This window comes from Petaurus breviceps, unplaced genomic scaffold (genome assembly GCF_028583685.1).
Source record: "Petaurus breviceps papuanus isolate PSGF00001 unplaced genomic scaffold, PetGlider_PUasm1.0 90721, whole genome shotgun sequence".
Classification (NCBI taxonomy): Eukaryota; Metazoa; Chordata; class Mammalia; order Diprotodontia; family Petauridae; genus Petaurus; species Petaurus breviceps.
This window is the reverse complement of record NW_027187322.1, coordinates 1,884,853-1,904,268: the sequence shown is the minus strand read 5'-3', so window position 1 is coordinate 1,904,268 and position 19,416 is coordinate 1,884,853. Positions and strand designations below refer to the sequence as shown.

The window sequence follows — 19,416 nt, the reverse complement described above, 5'->3', positions numbered from 1 at the left end:
GCCAAACACTCCAAAAATATAAGTGTTCCAGGGCCCAAAGGGCAAAATGAAGAGGAAGAGTACCCAGGGGCTGCCTCCCAGCCTGCCTGCCTAGCCATAATGGGGCATGGAGGGGCCCAGGGAGGCCTGCTGGCTGGAAAGGTCACAGGCTTCAGGACTGGTGGCCAGGGGAATCCAAGGCTCTGGGAAGCTGTCAAAGCAGATGGCTGGTAGCTGAAGGAAGCCCCAGACGGGCTGTGGCAAGTCTGGTGACAAGGATGCCTTGGGTAGGCAGGACTACGTTTCCCAGGGATCACTGCTGTTGAATGAGGTAGAGGGGAGGCTTGCTAGGGACAGCTGGCCAGGGCCCAAGACCTGTAATCTGACCCTCTTCTCTGAAGGTCACTATTTAAGGCCTTGAGGGACAGCAACAGGGGCTGCTAGGAAGGGATTGAGTTTGGTGGGGGAAGGAGGTGGGGGGCTCTCTTGTCAAAACATGTTTTCGGTCAGGGCGATGGATTCTACCCCTGAGACTCCTGCCCGACCCTTGACCCCCCAGCCTCCAGAACACGCCACCTTTCAGAGACACGTGCCCCTGAAAAACATCAGGCTCTTCTATTCCTAGAACCAGGTGCTCTGGTCCCTCTGCCACCCTGGGCTTGGTGGCAAAAGGCCATAGTCCAAGGCTCTGCTCTGCCTGGGTCTTCCTAGTTTCATGATTGGTTTGGCCCTTTTCTCACTCAAAGCCTGAGTTTTCTTCTGAAAAATGGAAACGATAATCCCCCAAACACCTGCTTCAGGGGTGTCGGGGAAGATGATGAAAGTGCAGCGTTCTCACAGCATGAGCTATAGTTCACTTTGGAGGGAGGATTGGACCCAGGAGGGAGGAGAACTCCTGAGGTTTAAGTCCCTGAAGAAGGCCAGCTGGGTGACTCTGGGCAAGTCATTTGGCTCTCTGAGCCTGTTTCCTCATCTGTAAGATGAGGGTAAGTCCTGGTAGGAATTGTTCAGAATGTCCAGGTCTACAACTCCAGGCTGTTTCCTTGATGATTCTGAAGCACTAACAGAATCTCACAGGAAGTTTGCCATCAGGGCACCAGGCTGCTTGCCTCCTCCCCTCTTCCCTCTTCACCACCTGTCAGGTAGGTTGGTGCAGAACGGAGAGAAGCAGCATGGGTCAGACCCCGGCCCCTCTGGCCAGGAAGTACTGCTCAAAAACGACCAGCTCAGATGGACAGATCATCCGGTTCCTTCCCCAGAGGAATCAGATTCCTCCTTCCCTCGATTCTTTGTTCACAGCCGCTCCACTTCCCTGGGAAGGAGAAGGGGAACAGAGAGACCCTGCCCCCCCACCCCCTTCCCCAAGTTTGGGGGCAGAGGAGGAGAGGGACCCACTGGGCAGAGTGTTCGGGGCCTTGGGGGAAGTGGGTCACGTAGGCTAAGGGAGGGTAACAGGCCGAGGCCCTGCCTGGGGGGAGCTGGCAGCTGACTCTCTGTGCTCATCCCCAAAATAGCTCCTGGAAGGAGGTCTCAGAGCCCACACATTAGGCATTCATGAGGGGTGGGGAGCAGGCCATGCATGCATAATGCATCAGGCCAGGCCTTAAAACCTGGTCCCGCTGGGGGCCAGCCTCCACTCCTCAGGTCGGAGGCTCTGGGCAGATCCCACCTGTCCCTAGAAGAAGTGCCAGCCTGTTCTAGGAGCCTACAAGCCTTCTCTGCCTGCCCCAGCCCCTTCCAGCCTCTGCCAAGTTCCCTGCTGGAGCCATGTCTCGGCCCCTGTCTGACCAGGAGAAACGCAAACAGATCAGCGTGCGTGGTCTCGCCGGAGTGGAAAATGTGTCCGAACTAAAGAAGAATTTCAACCGGCACCTCCACTTCACCCTGGTCAAGGACCGCAATGTGGCCACGCCCAGGGACTACTATTTTGCCCTGGCACACACGGTGCGGGACCACCTGGTGGGCCGCTGGATCCGTACCCAGCAGCATTACTACGAGAAGGATCCCAAGGTGACTAGAGTCCTGGGCTGGGGCTTTGAGACCCCAGGGGCCAGGCTGGGGGCATGGGCCCCAAAGTGCTGCTGGGGACCCTGGGGGCCAGCTTGGGGGCATGGGCCCCAAAGTGCTGCTGGGGACCCCGGGGTCCAGGCTGGGAGGATAGGAGGTGAAGGCGCAGACACTTAGGCTCCTAAATGGGCAGGAGCAGAGGCTTAGGGAAGCCTGTTTCTGGATGGTCCGAGGCCTCATTCAGAGTAGGACGCTGAGGTTCAGAGAGATTCAGAGGGCACTGAGTGGCAGAGCTGGGAGAGGGCTGGGGTATCCGGAGGGCCAGCTCCCTCCTTTTACAGTGAAAGGTCACACAACAGGGCTTCTCTCCAGGCCACAGTTTCTTCAGGGAGTTGCACTGGAAGGCCTCAAAGGTCCCCCCAGCTTTGGACTGCTGTGCCCTGTGGAGCTATTGCATGAACCCTTCTGTAGCCTCAGTTTCCCTTCTGTAAATGAAGGGATTGGACCAGGAGGCCTCTAAGGCCGTTTCTAGCTCTGGCATCCACGGCTCTATCAGCCCACGGCGGCTCAGGGTGGTACCAGGCAGTGTTCAGACCAAGGGGCCTGGGGGCCTACATGGCAGAGACTAAAGAGGAGACCCCGGGGGTCAACCTCAGCGTCAGGCAGTGCCGGCTGCGCCCACTTGGGCCCTGAGCCAGAGGGACACATGGCAGAGTCTGTGTCTCAGGAAGCAGCTGCTCCCCACCCCCCCATGCTAGGATCAGGTGGCAGGGGTCACTGGCAAAGGTCAGAAACATAACACTCTTCAGGCCAGGGAGGCCTGTGAGGAGGAGGAGGAGGAGGGATGGGGAGTCAACAGAGCAGCTTCCTCTGGGTGGGAGCTGGAAGGGGCAGGAGCAGGTGGGCAGTGGGCACAGGGGAGCAGTGGGGAAGGAGGAGCCAGCGCCCAGGACAGGAGGGGCCCAGAAAGGGAAGGGGCAATCTGGGCATGGACCCCCCTGCCCAGGAAAGCCAGGCCCTCTGTGCTCCCCTGGGGGAGAGGGAAGGTTGGGCAGGTAAGCGTGGAGAAAGGGTCCCCTTAGTGGAGACCAGCCTGCCTCCTCTGTCTTCAGCGTATCTACTACCTCTCCTTGGAGTTCTACATGGGCCGAACCCTGCAGAACACGATGGTGAACCTGGCCCTGGAGAATGCCTGTGATGAGGCCACATACCAGGTGTCCTGGGGGCTGGGGAAGTGGGGCTGGGGGCGCTGGGAGCCTGAGGAGGCACCTTGAGGGGGCTAAGGGGACAGGGAGGGGGACAGACACCTGGGGGGATGAGGGAAGAGGGAGGGGGCAGAAAGGGGGGGCAGAGGGGACAGGGAAGGGGACAGACACCTTGGGGGATGAGGGGAAAAGGAGGAGGCAGACACCCCAGGGGCTGAGGGGGATGCCCTGGGTCTGAGGCCTGGGATGCCCCGAGGGCTAAGGGGATGCCTTTCACTGCCTTCACCCTCATCCTCTCCTCTGCCTCTTTCCCCAGCTGGGCTTGGACATGGAAGAACTGGAGGAGATAGAGGAGGATGCGGGCCTAGGGAATGGGGGCCTGGGCCGCCTGGCTGGTGAGTTAGCTGGTGCCTGGGTGAGGGCCGGCCGGGAGCTCTGGGGGGGTCCTGGCTCTGGAGGTGGGGGCAGCAGCCGGCTGGGCCTGCCCCTGTCCCGAGCTCACCCCAAGGCCATGGCTCTCTTCCAGCCTGCTTCCTGGACTCCATGGCCACCCTGGGCTTGGCTGCCTATGGCTATGGGATTCGGTACGAGTTTGGGATTTTCAACCAGAAGATCAGCGGGGGCTGGCAGGTGAGGAGCCCTCCCCCGTGGACTCCTGAGCCAGGCACCCCCTCCACCCCCTGCCACCTAGGTTGCCCTCCTTCCCTCCCTCCCCTCCCAAGCCTTCCGGCTTCAGCCAGATGAGCTCAGCCCTCGGCCCAAGGAGACATCTCCCTGAAAGGGCCAAGGACCAGAGCCCATGACCCTCCTCCGACCTCATTCCTTGGGGCTCTGTTCCCCCCATTTCTGGCCCAGATGGAGGAGGCGGACGACTGGCTTCGCTATGGCAATCCTTGGGAGAAGGCCCGGCCTGAGTTTACGCTGCCCGTCCATTTCTATGGCCGTGTGGAGCACACCAACCAGGGGGCCAAGTGGGTGGATACCCAGGTAAGCCCAGCGCGCACAGACTGGCTCTGCCTGGGACAGCCAGAGCCACAGGCTATCTGAAATGTAGAGGGAAGAGAGGGGCTCAAAGACTGCCCCACCCACACAGCCCAGGCCTTTTTTTTTTTTTAATGATGAAGCCCCCAGATTTATGAGAAATCATTGAACTCTAATAATCATCATTTTAACAATAACTTTTTTTTTTGGAGGGAGGGAGGCAGGGCAGTTGGGATTAAGTGACTTGCCCAAGGTCACAGGGCTAGTAAGTGTTAAGTGTCTGTGGTTGGATTTGAACTCAGGTCCTCCTGACTCCAGGGTTTGTGCCACCTAGCGGCCCCAACAATAACTTTTTAAACTGTAATTTTTCCCATTAACAAAAATCTATCTCCCCCCCACCCCAACTAGAAAAAAAAAGGAAACGGGGTAACACTATGTACAATCAAAACAAATTCCCACTTTGGCCACAGCCAACACACTGGACTGGGTCTGTCATTGGGGCGGCCCAAGTTTCTAAGCCCTTCAAACCAGCCCACATTGGACCAAGGATACCTTCGGAAGCTTGAAGACTTCCAGTGACAGGGACCTCACTACCTATCAAGGCAACCCATCCTCCTTGGGGAGAGCTCTCAGAATTAAAAAAAACAAAGAACTTTTTTTAAGCCCCATTTTCTGTTCCCAGTGTAGTCCTCTACCCTCCCCCTTCCAGAGAGTTGGGATTAGGCAGGGCAGATCCCACCTGTCCCTGGAAGAAGGGCCAGCCTGTTCTAGGAGCCTACAAGCCTTCTCTGCCTGCCCCAGCCCCTTCCAGCCTCTGCCAAGTTCCTGCTGGACTTGGGGTCAAGAAGAACTGAGTTCAAATCCCTCCTAAAAGTATTCCCCTTTTTTGTGCCTCAGTTTCTCTCTCTATGAAATGAAAGGGTTGGACGTGATGGCCTCTAAGGCCCCTCCCAGCTCCACATGTGTGACTGTGATAAGGTTTTTCCTTCTACCACACAGAAATCTTCCTCGCTGACGGCCACCCCTCCATTGTTCCTCACCTTGCAATGGGTAGAAATACACACAAAGCCAGAGCTCCAGGCCCTCCTGGAGTGGCCCAAGTGGGAGGGGAGAGAGCGAGCAGGCCAGCACTCCTGCCTGACCCCTCAGGATTCTGAAGAGGCTTCGCCTCCTTGGTCAGCTAGTAGGCAGCGGCTCTTAATTACCAGGGATTAGGAATGGCTTCTGAGAGAAAGCTGTTGTTGCAAGGCCATCGATAAGGCCAGCTTCTGGTCGGTGGGGATGGCGCGTGGTCTATTAGGTATTAATGCATCCTTAGGAGTCCCTGTTTGCCCACGGTGAGGCCAGGCTATCCTAAGCAGGCTGCCTATTAGGTATTGACGATTCCATCCTTTCTTATTAACTGCTGGGTGTAACTACTGCTTCGGGCCTGGCTGCAGCTCATTCATCACAGGGCTTGCAGAATTGATCATAACAGCTGTGGTCAGTCATCGGCGGCTCCACCAGCCCCCTGTGGGTGCCAGGTCCTGAGCGGGGAGACAGCAGGGGGAAAGGAGAAAGAGTGTGGATTTGGGGTCGGAGAACCTGGTCTCTTGCTTAATTGTATGACCCTGTACAAGTCCCTTCCCTTCTGGGGCCTCTGTCTCCTCATCTGTACAGTAAGACTGAGATGACCTCTGAGATCCTTCCAGCTCTGGCTTTTTGGATCTGGGTCTCCCTTCCTCCTCCTTTGGGATCCCCAGACGAAGGCTACTGTCCCTGCAGCTCCTAGGTGCCATCCCAGTTGAGGGACCGGAGGAGGGACCTTGGGGCCTGTGCTGCCCGGGGATCTGAACCCAGGCAGTCTGTGAACTTGGTGCAAACCATTCTGACCACTGTCTTTCACTATAATTGGTTTCCTTTGTGACCCAATCTTATTCTATGCATTTAAAAATGATCCCAAGAAGGAGTCTGTACAAGGATGCCCTGGACTCCCTGAGAGGTGAAGCCCGTGCAAGCCTCCGTGGCCTCCCACCCTGGGCTCCAGAAAGCCATGTCTGTTGGGAGCACTCTCAGGGTGTGAACGTTTAGCCCTGGGAGGGAGGGGCTGTTGTTGGCCCCATTTTGCAGATGAGGAAGCTGAGACCAAGAGACGTCCAAGGATTTGTCTAGGGTCAGTCAGTGAGAGGCATTTACTGAGTGCCTACCATGTGTACCAGCTAAGGACTGGGGATGCCAAGAAAGGCACAAGAAGACCCTGCCCTCAAGGAGCGCCCCATCTGAGGGAGGGAACATGTAAGCAAATGGATTCATGCAAGACGTATAGGGCATGACCCCAAAGCTATTAGAACCAAAAGTGTGCCATGACTGGGGATAACCGGGGGAGGGTGCCTCACAGGGAAGGGACTAGCCAGGTTGGGGGAGGGCGTGTGCCAGGGAAGGAGTGATGCACAAGGAGCAGTAGCCAAGGCATGTCCGAAGCAGGAAGAGGGTTCTGGGTCTGGAGTGAGAAGGAGTGAGAGTTGAGTGGAGAAGGCACAAGATGGAGAAATCATGGGGTGTCAGAGCCAGGAAAGATCATCTAACTGTGCCATTGTACAGAGGGGGAAACTGAGGCCGGGGATTTTCCTTTTCTTTTTTAAACTTGCCCCATGATTCCATTGGTGGGGAAGTCACAGTGAGGGAGATCGGCCCCTGCTCTTAGAGACTGATAGAGACTGTCCAGGGGCCCTAAGGGGTTAAGTGACTGGCCCAGGGTCACACAGTATGGGTTGGAGTGGGACTCAAACCCAGGACTTGCTGGCTTTCAGGTCCCTTTGTAGCCTCTCTGCCAGTCTTGGGAGAAAGAGCCCTGCTTTGGAGGTAGGGGCCTGGCTTCCAACCCCGATGAGTTGGCTGTGGCCAAGTCACTCACCCAATGGGGGCTCAGTTTTCTCTGTAAAAAGCTCCCAATGAATGCTCTGATGACGTGGGGGTGGGGCTGGCTTGGCCTGCTCAGGTGTTCTAGCGTTCATACAGCAGGTATCTATTACACACTTGCTGTATGCTTCCTTTCACTGAGATGACACTACCTCTTCTGGTCATTTCACACTGACCTGTAAGAGCCCTCTTGGGGTCCAGCCTGCCCTCCACCCCACTCCCCTGTTGGCCCCGGGGCATTCTGAGGGGGTACCTGCTTGCTCCCCTCCTTCCCACTCTCCATCAGCCAGGGGAATTCTGAGGGGGGCACTTGCCTGTGTCCCTCTGTCCCACTCTCCAAAAGCTGGGGGCATTCTTGGGGGGCACCTGCCTGTGTCCCTTTGTCCCACTCTCTATCAGCCAGGGGCATTCTGGGGGGGCGCCTGCCTGCCAAGGGTCCCCTGCAGTGTGTGCGCTCCCAAGATCTGTGAGGGCTCCTTGCCCTGAAGCCTAGTTCGTGGCCTCTCTCAGCCTCCCATGAATGGGGATTGATTGTTAATGGCTGCTTCTGTAGCAGGAGGGAGAGGGACTGAACCTATGATTTCCTTGGTTTAGGGAATTCCCTGGAGAGGAAACTCCCTCCACCAATTCAGGTCTGCACCCTCTCTACTAACTTACAGGCTTTGTGAGTTGTCTGGGGCCTCTCAGGAGAGGTTAGGTGACTTGCTCAGGGTCACCCCGACAGGAGGTATCAGAGGAGGGATTAGAACCCAGCTCCTGTTGGCTGCCAGGCCAGCTGCCTGCTCTGAACTTCACGGCCTCTTATCTCATCGTTGGCCACTGAAAAGCTCAGGGTGCTGTGGGGGCTCGAGTCCTTAAGCTTCAGAAGGAGGTTTGCACAGTGAGGGAGACACTTCATTGATTGGCATTTTATAGGTGGGCCAGCTGAGGCCCTGAGATGGGAAGCGACTCAGAGCTGGGGGAGCCTTAGAACTTAGAACATGGGATGTACAAGCTGGGAGGAGGCTTAGAAGCCAGAACAGGAAATGTCATGGAATGTCAGAGGTGGGAGGGACCTCAGTGCAAGGAGCATGGGATGGCAGAGAAGGGAAGGTCGGAGACTGCAGAAAGTGGCACCCTCATTTTTCGGATGAAGACAGCGAGCCCCGGTCGGCAGCGGGCTTTGTCTGAGACAGAATTAGTGGCAGTCAGCACCAGGACTCACGGGCCCTGACCCGGTCTCACACCTCTAGGTGGTTCTGGCTATGCCCTATGACACCCCCGTGCCTGGCTATCGCAACAACACCGTGAATACCATGCGCTTGTGGTCAGCCAAAGCCCCCAATGACTTCAATCTCAAAGACTGTGAGTACCCCCGGCCCCCTCACCCCATCCTCTTCCTCCTCTGAGGACCCCCAAGCTGGGCAGCCTCCCCAACCCTCTCCTCTGCTGCTGCCCACCCACCTGACTTCCCACTGGCTGGTGGGCCACCAAGTGTGGCGCCTTTCAGAGCTAGGGAGAGGGGCCTGGTGCAGGAGGGATGGACTAACCATCTTGTGCCCGTCTGACACACACCCCAGCAAGTGCTGTCACAGAAACGGCAGCAGAAAGTTGGGGCGGAGGTCTGGGGAAAGGAGTCGGGTCCTGTTGTTAGACAACAGGCCATTTTCATCCCCTCCATGCTTTCTGTAGTCAACGTCGGCGGATACATCCAGGCTGTGTTAGACAGGAATCTGGCTGAGAACATCTCCCGGGTCCTCTACCCCAATGACAATGTGAGTACTGCCACCACCAGGGAACACCAGTCCCCCCAAGTCCCGCAGCCCTGCCCCACCCCCAAGGGCCTGGCCCAGCCTGTGAGGACGGGTCAGAGAGGTCAGAGCTGGACATGGTGGAGACGGGAAATGGGGTGAAGGGAAAGAGGAGGAGGGAGGCCTCTGGCTCATGGTGTTGGCTAGCAGAGTTCTGGGCCAGAGAACAGAGACTAAGCAGGAGGTGGGCACAGGGACACTGGGTCCCTGAGGGGCGGGAGAACCGAGCGACAGAAAGGCTTGGCTTGAGAAGGGGAGAGGATGCTAGTGCCCCAGGTCAGGCACCCCCACACCCTTCCTTTCTTCCCCAGTAGAGCTCTAAATACCTCAGCCCCCTCTACCCCCGGCCCCACTGACCCTTCCCCTCTCCCCCCCCCCCCCCCCCCCCAGTTCTTTGAAGGGAAGGAGCTTCGGCTAAAGCAGGAATACTTCGTGGTGGCAGCTACCCTTCAAGACATCATCCGCCGCTTCAAATCCTCCAAGTTCGGCTCCCGGGACCCCGTGCGCACCAGCTTTGATGCCTTCCCGGACAAGGTGGAGCCCCCAGCCCAGATTCCCGGGGCCCAGCCCAAGGGCTCCAGCAGCAGGGGGTGGGCAGGGAGGGGAGGGTCTCTGCTGGGGGCCCAGCTGTGGCCCTCCTCCTGTCTCCGGCCCCGCCCTCTGTGGAGTGTGCCTCCCTAGGGAAGGAAGTCTCCCTCAGGACAGGGCATGCACACAGCGCTCACTAAATGCTGAACTGAGTTGGGAGCCGCAGGGTTCAGGGCTGACTTTGCCTGCTCCTTGGCGTTGGTCCAGGTGGCCATCCAGCTGAATGACACCCACCCGTCCCTGGCCATCCCCGAGCTGATGCGAATTCTGGTGGACCTGGAGAAACTGGACTGGGACAAGGTAGCATGGCCGACGGGGGGCACGTGACCCTTCCCCGAGGCTGCCCAGTGGTTAGTGCTGTGGGGGGGGGGGAGTCGTCCCTCTCGATGCCCTCCCGTGCCCTGGCCTGGGTGCTGTGCTCTCCTCTGCCCTCCCCAGGCCTGGGATGTGACCGTGAGGACCTGCGCGTACACCAACCACACAGTGCTGCCCGAGGCCCTGGAGCGCTGGCCTGTGCACCTGATGGAGACCCTGCTGCCGCGGCATCTGCAGATCATCTACGAGATCAACCAGAGGTTCCTCAACGTGAGCGCTGTAGCTGGGGGGCCGCGGGAGGGGCGCTGGGGGGGCTACTGGCGCCTGCCGGGCTGAGCCCCCGTGTGCCTTGGCAGCGGGTGGCGGCGGCGTACCCCGGGGACACGGACCGCCTGCGGCGCATGTCACTGGTGGAGGAAGGCGGCGTGAAGAGGATCAACATGGCGCATCTGTGCATCGCCGGCTCCCACGCGGTCAACGGCGTAGCCCGGATCCACTCGGAGATTCTCAAGAAAACCATGTGAGCCCGCCCACCCCCCAGGGCCTGGCCCAGCCAGCGAGGACGGCTCACAGAGGCCTGGCTCTGGCCCCTGAAGACCCCGCAGGTGGTCTGTGCGCGGCCCAGGCCCGGCGGTCCGCCTGGCTCTGTCTCACACTGGGACCTCCGAGGAGCCCTTTTCCTCCTGCGGCTAAATCGCCCTTTCCTTCCTCCTCTCCCTGCGCTGCAGCTTTAAGGATTTCTATGAATTGGAACCCCACAAGTTCCAGAACAAGACCAATGGGATCACACCAAGGCGCTGGCTGGTGCTCTGCAACCCGGGTCTGGCGGAGGTCATTGCGGAGGTGAGGGGCAGCCCCAGGCCTGTGCCCAGAGGGAGAGCGCAGCTGGCAGAGCAGACGGCCACCCACTGGCACGGGCCAGGCAGGGCTGGGAGGGGCCTCAGAGCAGGGGGAACCCTTAGAACGGGGGTGTCAGGGCAGGGCGGAGCCTGAGAGCAGGGGGCGTCAGGGCAGGGAGGGGCCTGAGAGCAGGGGGCGGCAGGGCAGGGAGGGGCCTCAGAGCAGGGGGCGGCAGGGCTGGGAGGGGCCTCAGAACAGGGGGTGTCAGGGCTAGGAGGGGCCTCAGAGCAGGGGGCGTCAGGGCTGGGAGGGGCCTCAGAACAGGGGGTGTCAGAGCAGGGGGAACCCTTAGAACAGGGGGCGTCAGGGCTGAGTCCCAGAGAGGGTTGTGAGTTGCCAGCCTTGCTGGGGCTCATTGGGAGCGTGTCCATGGGGTGGTCTAGGCTGGGATGGCAGTGAGGGGCACAGAAGGCCTCCCTCCCTAACCACCCCAGATCTAGGGCAGAGGTCTTTTCTTGCACTGGACCACGCTGTTCACGCCCCTCATGGCTAGACTGGGAGCTCCCTGAGGGAGGCGTTGCTTCTCCTGTCTTTGTGGCCCATGCCTAGCCCAGCACTCATTAGGTGCTCCTAGTAACCCATGGCTTGACAATGTGGTGCCCTCACAGAGGATCGGGGAAGACTACATCTCCGACCTGGACCAGCTGCGGAAGCTGCTGTCCTACGTGGACGACGAGGCCTTCATCCGGGATGTGGCCAAAGTCAAGCAGGTGGGGCGGGCAGGGCTGCTGGAGGGGATTCCCTGGGGCCGGGCAAGAAGGGGACTTCAGTCTCATCTCTAAGCGCCTCATGCCCGGGTGGCCAGCAGCACAGCCCCTGCCCCCCACAGCTTCTGGCCTAATATCATATCACCCAAGACAGAGTCCAGTGAGGGCCCGGGACAGATGGGCCTAAGGATGCAAGCTAGATGGGGAGGGGGATATCCTGCAAGGCCTCCCTGGGGCTGTGGCCCCTGAGCCTCCCCAATATCCCCCCAGGAAAACAAGCTGAAGTTTGCCGCCTACCTGGAGCGTGAGTACCACGTGCACATCAACCCCAACTCGCTGTTTGACGTCCAGGTGAAGAGGATCCATGAGTACAAGCGGCAGCTGCTCAACTGCCTTCACGTCATCACCCTATACAACCGTGAGTGCCCCCTCCCCCCCTCCCCCCCCCCCCACCCCCCCCCCCGCCTCCAGGTGCTGGAGGTCAGTTAATCAGTCAACAGCCAGTGGAGCTGGGGGCCCTGCCCTCCAAGGCCTGCACTCTGTGGGAGGCAGCAGCAAACCTTCGATATCTCTGAGCTGAAGTGTGAGGACACTGTGGCCAGGCCGGAGCCTGCCAGAAGGAAAAAAAATGTGTGTGTGTGTGTACACACATGTACACATATGCATGTGTATCTGTATGCACACACAGGTATGGATATACATATATACACACATACACACATGTACACACATGCACGTGTATCTCTATGCACACACAGGTACGGATATAAATATACACACATATACACATACACAGACATATATACACACATATACAGACAAATTCACACACATGTACACAAATGCACGAGTATCTCTATGCACACACAGGTATGGATGGACATATACACACATATACACATACACAGACATGTATATATATACATATTCATTCACACATATGTACACACATGCAGGTGTATCTGTATGCACACACATAGGTATGGATATACACGTATACACACATATACACAGACATATACACACAGATTCACACACATGTACACACAGGCACCGTGTATCTGTATGCACACACAGGTATGGATATACACACATACACACATATATGTATATACACACATAAAATAAATCTGGAAAGGTCTATTGGCACCTGCTTGTGAAGGATTTGAAGGGCCAGACTGGAGTAGTTTGCCTGAGAGGCACTATTATGCCCATTTCACAGAATAGAAAGCGGCAGTTCAGAGATATTAAGGGATTTGTCTGTGGTCACCCAGCCAGTGAGTGTCAAAGGGCAGGACTGCAGCCTAGGTCCTTCTCCTGACTCCATGTTTAGCCCTCAGGCCACTAGATCATAAAACCTTCTCAAACAATGATAATAATAATGGCCAACATTGTTTCAAGTGCAGTAAGGAACAGCTAAGTTTCAGGCCTTGCTCTGGTGCTTGCTAACTGTGTGACGTAAGCAGGAGATTTCACCTCTGCAAGACTCAGGATACTTCAGGCATGAGCATTTTACCCCTCAGAACTGTGTGAGAGCCCACTGCGCATGGGGGAAACCATGCCTAGCCCACATGGGTTCAGTCCCATTTAGACTGGGTCACAGGGGCCTGGAGAGAAAGCTTGGGGCAGGTGAAATAGTCTGGGGCAGTGAGAAGACAATGATGGTACTTGGAGTCTGAGTCCCCAGGTTCACAGGCTGGCTGTGCCTCTCGAGTCTGTTTATCATCTGTAAAATGGGTATTGTGACATTTGCATGACTGAAGTCACTGAAGTATTGAGGGGGAAAAGCGTAGACAGAAGCTGTTAAGTGGAAGCCGCCTCCCTTGGGAGAGCTGGGGCTCAGTGGGGAAAGGTCGAATGAGGCAGTGTGGGTGTGGCTAGAGCCCCAGCAGGGCCTCGGGCCATAGGGAAGGAAAGGGTGGAGAGCCTACTGAGGGCTTCACTGGCCTCCAGCTGGTCCTCAGAGGCTATGGGGGCCAAAAGAAGAAAGGGCAGGGCAGGGTCAGGCAGACACCTAGAGCTCCCACTGTGGGGAGCATCATTAAGGGAGAGATGCCTCATGATCCCTGGTGGGGAGTCCCAGGGGCTCCCTTTAGCCATGACCCCCCAGGGACATGCACTGGCCCACATTGCCTGCGAGGAGTGGGGGGAGGGAGGCCAAGAAGGCCAGAAGGCAGATATTGTTAGTGGGTCTTGGCAGAGGAGCAGAGGTGAGGGAGAGATCCAGGAGGAGACAACTCTATCTTCCCATCAACCTCAGGGCTGGGGAATCTTCTGGGAAACTAAGGAACTCAAGTCGTCATTGGGTAATTTTCATTAAGGGTCCTCTCGTTTGACCCTCACAATCCAAGGGTCTAGGCTCTGTTTGAGGTCCCTATTACAAATGGGGAAACTGAGGCATAAAATGGTGCCCACAGCTATACAGCAAAGTCAGGCCCAATGGACATTTTTTGACTCCAAGACTTGGTGTCTTTTCATTGTGTCTCTGTGCTCCTAGATGGGCCTGACTAGAGCAAGAGGAAGGAGGTTCAGGGGGTGAACCCCTCCTTTCCTTGCGCTGCTCAGTGCTTGGGGACTACCTGGGAGAATCTGATCCTGGCTCTCTCCTGCTCTTTCTTCCTAGGTATTAAGAAGGAGCCCAACAAATTCTTCGTCCCCCGGACGGTGATGATTGGGGGGAAGGTGAGCCTCCCACTCTGGAGGGAGGGGCTGCTTTAGGCGTGGGTGGAAGGCCCAGTTCCTTTGCCCCTCAGACAGTCAGCACTGCTGTGGAAGGCCTATGGAGGAAAAGTTGATGGGAGCCTCTACCTTCCCTGGGAATGCTGCTTTAGGGGCTGGAAGGGGAGTAAAGAGGGGCCAGGACCCCAGGGGCTCTGACCCCAAGATCTCCTCCCCCAGGCGGCTCCTGGTTATCACATGGCGAAAATGATCATCAAACTCATTACGTCCATCGGCGATGTGGTCAACAATGACCCCGTGGTTGGGGACCGGCTCAAAGTTATCTTCCTGGAGAATTACCGAGTTTCGTTGGCTGAGAAAGGTCTGTGCCCGGGCAGGGGCGAGGGGCGCTTTCTGGCCAGGTCTGTGTCTGGCTGGGGCTGGAGCTCAGGACTGGGAGTCAGGAGCCACTCCCCAGCCCTTCCAAACAATTTCCGAATGTATGTGTGCCCTTCCGAACACATGCAGTCCCCACCCTGTTGCAGGCCTCGCCCTCTTGCTTGGACTTCTACAATAAGATGCTGGTGGGTCTCTGCCTCCAGTCTCTCCCCACTTGGGTCCATCCTCCACCAAGGTGCCTTACCTAAAGGCATTCACCCCCTCACCCATTAAACTCTAATGGCTCCCAGCTACCCTGAGGCTCAGATCCCAGCTCCCCTGGCTTTTTTTTTTTTTTTAAAGCAATTGGGGTTAAGCAACTTGCTCAAGGTTACACGGCCAGTTATTATTATTTCTGGGTGTGGTGCTGAGTATCTGAGCCCGGATTTGATCCAGGTCATCCCGACACTGGAGCCAGTGCTCTTACTTGCTGAGCCACCTGGCCGCCCCAAAGACAGTGCCATCACTTTCTTTTTTTTTTTTTAAATTTTATTTATTTTTTTAAGCAATCGGGGTTAAGTAACTTGCTCAAGGTTACGCGGCCAGTTATTTCTGGGTGTGGTGCTGAGTGTCTGAGCCCGGGATTCGATCTCCAGGTCGTCCCAACAGTAGAGCCGGTGCTATTACTCGCTGAGCCACCTGGCCGCCCTCCCCGGGCTTTTAAAGCCCTTCACAACCTGGCTCCTTCTATCCTTCCTTCCTCCCGGGCCAGTCTTCTCACACGGTCTCCTCTTGCCCCCCTCCCCATTCTCCAATCCTGCTTCACTGGCTACGTGAATTCCCTAGACCATAACACTTCATTTCCTGCTTGGGGATTTCCCCAGGCCTGGAATGCTCGAGCTCCCCCTTTCCTAAGAGGCCTTGCCCCTCCCTCCCTCCCTGTTAGTGAAGCCCAATAGCCCCTGGCATCCATTCTGTATATGGCTTGGATGTATGTGTGTGGGGAATTCTTTGCATGTTCTCTGCCCCATTGGACTGAGTTTCTTGAGGGCAGAGGCTGCTTTCACTTTTCTTTGTTCCCTCAGCACTTAGCACAGGGAACATACAGTAGCATACAGTAGGGACTTAATCAATGCTTGTGGACTGATCTCACAGTCTTTCTAGTGCCTGAACATATACATGCGTGTGTATGCATATATGTATGTGTGTATGTATGCATGTGCATGCACATGACTGGTCCAGCCCTTGCTGAAGATCTCCCCTGCAGCCCCTCCCACTCTGGAATGGCTCTGAGGGTGCTGAAGTTTCTCCAGTATCTGTATCCAGTATCTGCCCTTTGGGGCCAAGCGGCAGTCATGGAGTCATAGATTTGGAGCTGGAAGGGACCTGAGAGGTCACTGGGTCAAATCCCTCATTGCTTTTTTTTTTGCTTTTTTTTTTTGGAGGGGGAAAGCAAAGCAATTGGGGTTAAGTGACTTGCCCAAAGTCACACAGCTAGTAAGTGTTAAGTGTCTAAGGTCAAATTTGAACTCAGGTCCTCCTAATTTTGGGGCCGGTGCTCTATTCACTGCACCACCTAGCCTCCCCTTAACGTGCCCCTTCTTTTCATTTTTGGTCTTTTTATTTCTTGGAGGGGGCAAGGCAAGACAATTTGGGTTAAGTGACTTGCCCAAGGTCATACAGCTAGTAAATGCTTCAAGTGTCTGAGGTTGGATTTGAACTCAGGTCCTCCTGACTCCAGGACCCATGCTCTATTTACTGCACCACCCCGACCAAGCCCCTCATTTCACAAATGAAGAGAGTGAAGTCCACAGACCTTCCATTACTTACCCAAGATCACACAGCCAGCTCCCCAGCTCCAAATTTAGGGCTCTCCTGATTGCTCTGGACTGCAGCTGCAGCCCCCCTCCACAGGCTGGCCCCCAAATCCTTGCAGGGGGTGCTCATGTTTGTACCCCCCAGTGTTGTGTTCTCCAGTTCCTTCAGCTGGTCCTTAAGGCCTTCTCCCATCCTGGAAATTCTTCTGCTCACTCTCTGCCTTGCCCGCCTTTTCTGGACTGTGGTCCCCAGAATTGAACTCCATACTCCAGATGGGGCCTAACTATGGTAGAGGATGGGGTGACTATTCCTGGAACCCTGCCCCCATTGGATGTAGCCCAAAATGACATTGCTGTCTTTGACTGCCCCATTCTGCTGCTGACTCCTTGTGCACTTGCCAACCACTAAGACCCTCTGATCTTTCCCAACACCAGCGCTCTCTCTCCATGCCTCCCCCATCATATATGTGGGATAAGACTTGACACTTCTATTGAATTCTTGTCAGATCCTGACTGTCACCCAGTAGGTTAGTTGCCCTTCCCAGCTTTGTGTCATTGGTTATCCAAGGCATTGATAGGCTCCAGAGAGAGAGCTCCCAGGTGAGGAAAGTCTCCCCACCAGTGCAGGTCAGCACCTTCTCTGCAGAGCTGCAGGGCTCAGGACAGATCCCCCAGGCCCTCCTGTCAGGGAGCTGACATCCTGTGACCAGTCTCCTCTCCTTCTCCTCCTCCCCCAGTGATCCCAGCATCAGACCTCTCGGAGCAGATCTCTACAGCAGGCACTGAGGCATCAGGCACTGGCAACATGAAATTCATGCTTAATGGGGCACTGACCATTGGCACCATGGATGGAGCTAATGTGGAGATGGCTGAGGAGGCTGGCGAGGAGAATTTCTTCATTTTCGGAATGAGGGTGGAGGACGTGGACCGGCTTGACCAGAGGGGGTATGGTGCTCCGGAGTTAGCAGTGAGGTCATGTCCAGAGGAAGGTGACAGAGATCTGGAACCAGTAGTGGCAGGGCCTTGAGTGCCAGGATTAGGAGTTAGTACTCCAGTCAGCATTGGGGAGCCATCTTTGGTAAGCACTGATGAGGTGGGGCCCGGGCATGGGGAAGATCCCCTTGGCACTCTGAGCAGGTGGAGGCCAGGTGAGACGTGAGCTTGGCCGGTGGAAGGGAGGAAGAACTGGCCAGACTTGGCAGCTGATTGTGCGTGAGGGAGAGGGAAGAAACGCCAATAACCCCGAGGTAGAGCTGGGTGATTGGGAGGAGGCTGGTGTCCAACAGAAATGGGGAAGTTGAGAGGAGGGGCAGGATGGGAGGGAAAACCAGGCTGAATCTCATCCTGGGACAGAAGTTTGAGATGCCAGCAGGCTTCGTGAGTGGAAAGGTGGCCCTGGATCTCTGGAGAGAGGTGGGCCAGACTGGGGAAAGCAAAGGCTGGCCAAGGGAAAGAACATGGAGAGAGAAGGTGTCCATGGCTTGGATTGGGAAGGGGGCCCAGGAGCCTAAGCTGCAAAGCCCTGGGTGGAAGGGATCTGATTGGAGGAGCCTGGGAAGCTAGAAGAGGAAATAAAATGGGTTCATAACTCTACCTGTACTGGGCCCCTGAGCTAGCTGCTATGGGTGATGCCAAGAAACATCAGACCCAGACCCTGCCCTCAGAGAGCTCCCACTCTGCCGGCACACAACCAAAGGAGAGAAGGGAGAGGGCCACCAAAGTGAGCCACAATAGGCAGGCAGGCTTCCTGGAAGAAGCACGTGACATGGGGTGATATGGGGGCTTAGGAAGGTCCAAGTAGACACTGAGCCAGTGGGACGTCGCCAACAGGTACAATGCCCAGGAATACTATGACCGGATCCCTGAGCTCCGGCAGATCATCGAACAACTTAGCAGTGGCTTCTTCTCTCCCAAGCAGCCCGACCTGTTCAAGGACATCGTCAACATGCTCATGCATCATGACCGGTGAGCAGGGCCTGCACATGGACATAGATGTGGGGGTGGGGAGCAGTGTGTGTGTGTGTGTGTGTGTGGCCCTGTTGGCCATGCCTAGAGGGACTTCTGGGGAAGGGTGGGATAGCACTTGGGACTCTGGAGTCCTGGCTGCCTGGGTGGGTTTGTGTAGTGGGGAGGAGGCAAGGGCGGGGGGGAGGGGCTGGGTCTGAGTCCCAGACAAATCACTGACATGTGGTTTGTTACTCGAGACATGCTCTCCTTACTGCCTCAGTTTCTCCAACCACAAAAGGGACAGAGCTGAAAAACTGGATCTGTCATTGATGGAGTTTCTTTCCCTTCTCTCCTCCACCCCAACTCCACATTTCCTGCCCCAATCTCGGCTCCAAACTCCCTCCCCAGTTTTAAGGTTTTTGCTGACTATGAAGCTTATATCCAGTGCCAGGAGAAGGTCAGCGACCTATACAAGGTGAGGCTGGTGCCTCCTGGCTTCCTTTTCCAGGAGTGGGGGGGGGGTGGGTGCGGGGGGAGAACACCCCCTGGGGCTCTTGCCCCAGACTTCCGAGGCTCTGCCCTTGAATTAGGAGGCCAGAACGCCTGGGTTCCAGCCCCCAGCGGCCTGGATGCTGGGGTTCCAGAGCTGGGCTCTTTGGCTTCCTTAGAACCCTCGGGAATGGACTCGAATGGTGATCAGGAATATCGCCACATCGGGGAAGTTCTCCAGTGACCGGACAATTGCACAGTATGCCCGGGAAATCTGGGGTGTGGAGCCCTCCCGTCAGCGCCTGGCTGCGCCCGACGAAGTGATCTGATGTGGCCCCCAGGACACGCGCTCCCCCAGATCCCTTGCTCTGCCTCCCTAGTTCCGGACTCTGATGCTTTGATCTGGTGGCCACTGACACTCCACATCCTCGTCCCCACTCCACTTGATTGCTCCCCAAGGTGATTGCTCCCTAGAGGCCTCTCTGCTGTTATTTATGTTGGAGGGGAGTCTGTGCTTGGGCCCCTCCAGGCCTAGGGAGGGGCTCAGCCCACAGCTCTTCCCCACCTTCTTGGGTCAAAACTTCAATTAAAAGTGTCACCAAAGGCCGACCTGGTCCGAGTGCTTCCGTTCTTATCAGGGAGTCGGAGTGTGTGGGCTGGGCCTGGGGGTAGGGTGGGGGCCTTAGGGACCCCGGTGGAGGAAGAGGCCCTGCAGGGCCACGCCCCCCCCCTCCCCCCCCACTAGCCCCAGCTCGGA

General features: G+C 56.8%; 1 protein-coding gene across 1 annotated transcript; it reads left to right on the top strand.

The window, feature by feature from the left end:
- Positions 1-1,583: 1,583 nt before the first annotated feature.
- PYGM (glycogen phosphorylase, muscle associated) lies at positions 1,584-19,265 on the top strand. Its single transcript, XM_069066285.1, has 20 exons — positions 1,584-1,989; positions 3,099-3,200; positions 3,508-3,586; positions 3,718-3,821; positions 4,047-4,178; positions 8,303-8,414; positions 8,742-8,824; positions 9,251-9,394; positions 9,656-9,748; positions 9,887-10,033; positions 10,120-10,283; positions 10,492-10,606; positions 11,272-11,373; positions 11,641-11,788; positions 13,994-14,052; positions 14,269-14,410; positions 16,961-17,168; positions 18,054-18,188; positions 18,579-18,645; positions 18,839-19,265. The coding sequence occupies exons 1-20, from the start codon at positions 1,747-1,749 to the stop codon at positions 18,986-18,988; spliced, it is 2,529 nt and encodes an 842-aa protein (XP_068922386.1). The 5' UTR covers positions 1,584-1,746; the 3' UTR covers positions 18,989-19,265.
- The last annotated feature ends 151 nt before the right edge of the window (positions 19,266-19,416 follow it).

What these genes read in the sequence shown, in the direction of transcription:
- PYGM (XM_069066285.1), top strand. Translation starts at nt 1,747, where the DNA reads ATGTCTCGGCCCCTGTCTGACCAGGAGAAACGCAAACAGATCAGCGTG. An exon ending in AGATCAGCGGGGGCTGGCAG is followed by an intron (nt 3,822 to 4,046) that starts GTGAGGAGCCCT and finishes TTTCTGGCCCAG; the next exon opens with ATGGAGGAGGCGGACGACTG. An exon ending in AGGTCAGCGACCTATACAAG is followed by an intron (nt 18,646 to 18,838) that starts GTGAGGCTGGTG and finishes TGGCTTCCTTAG; the next exon opens with AACCCTCGGGAATGGACTCG.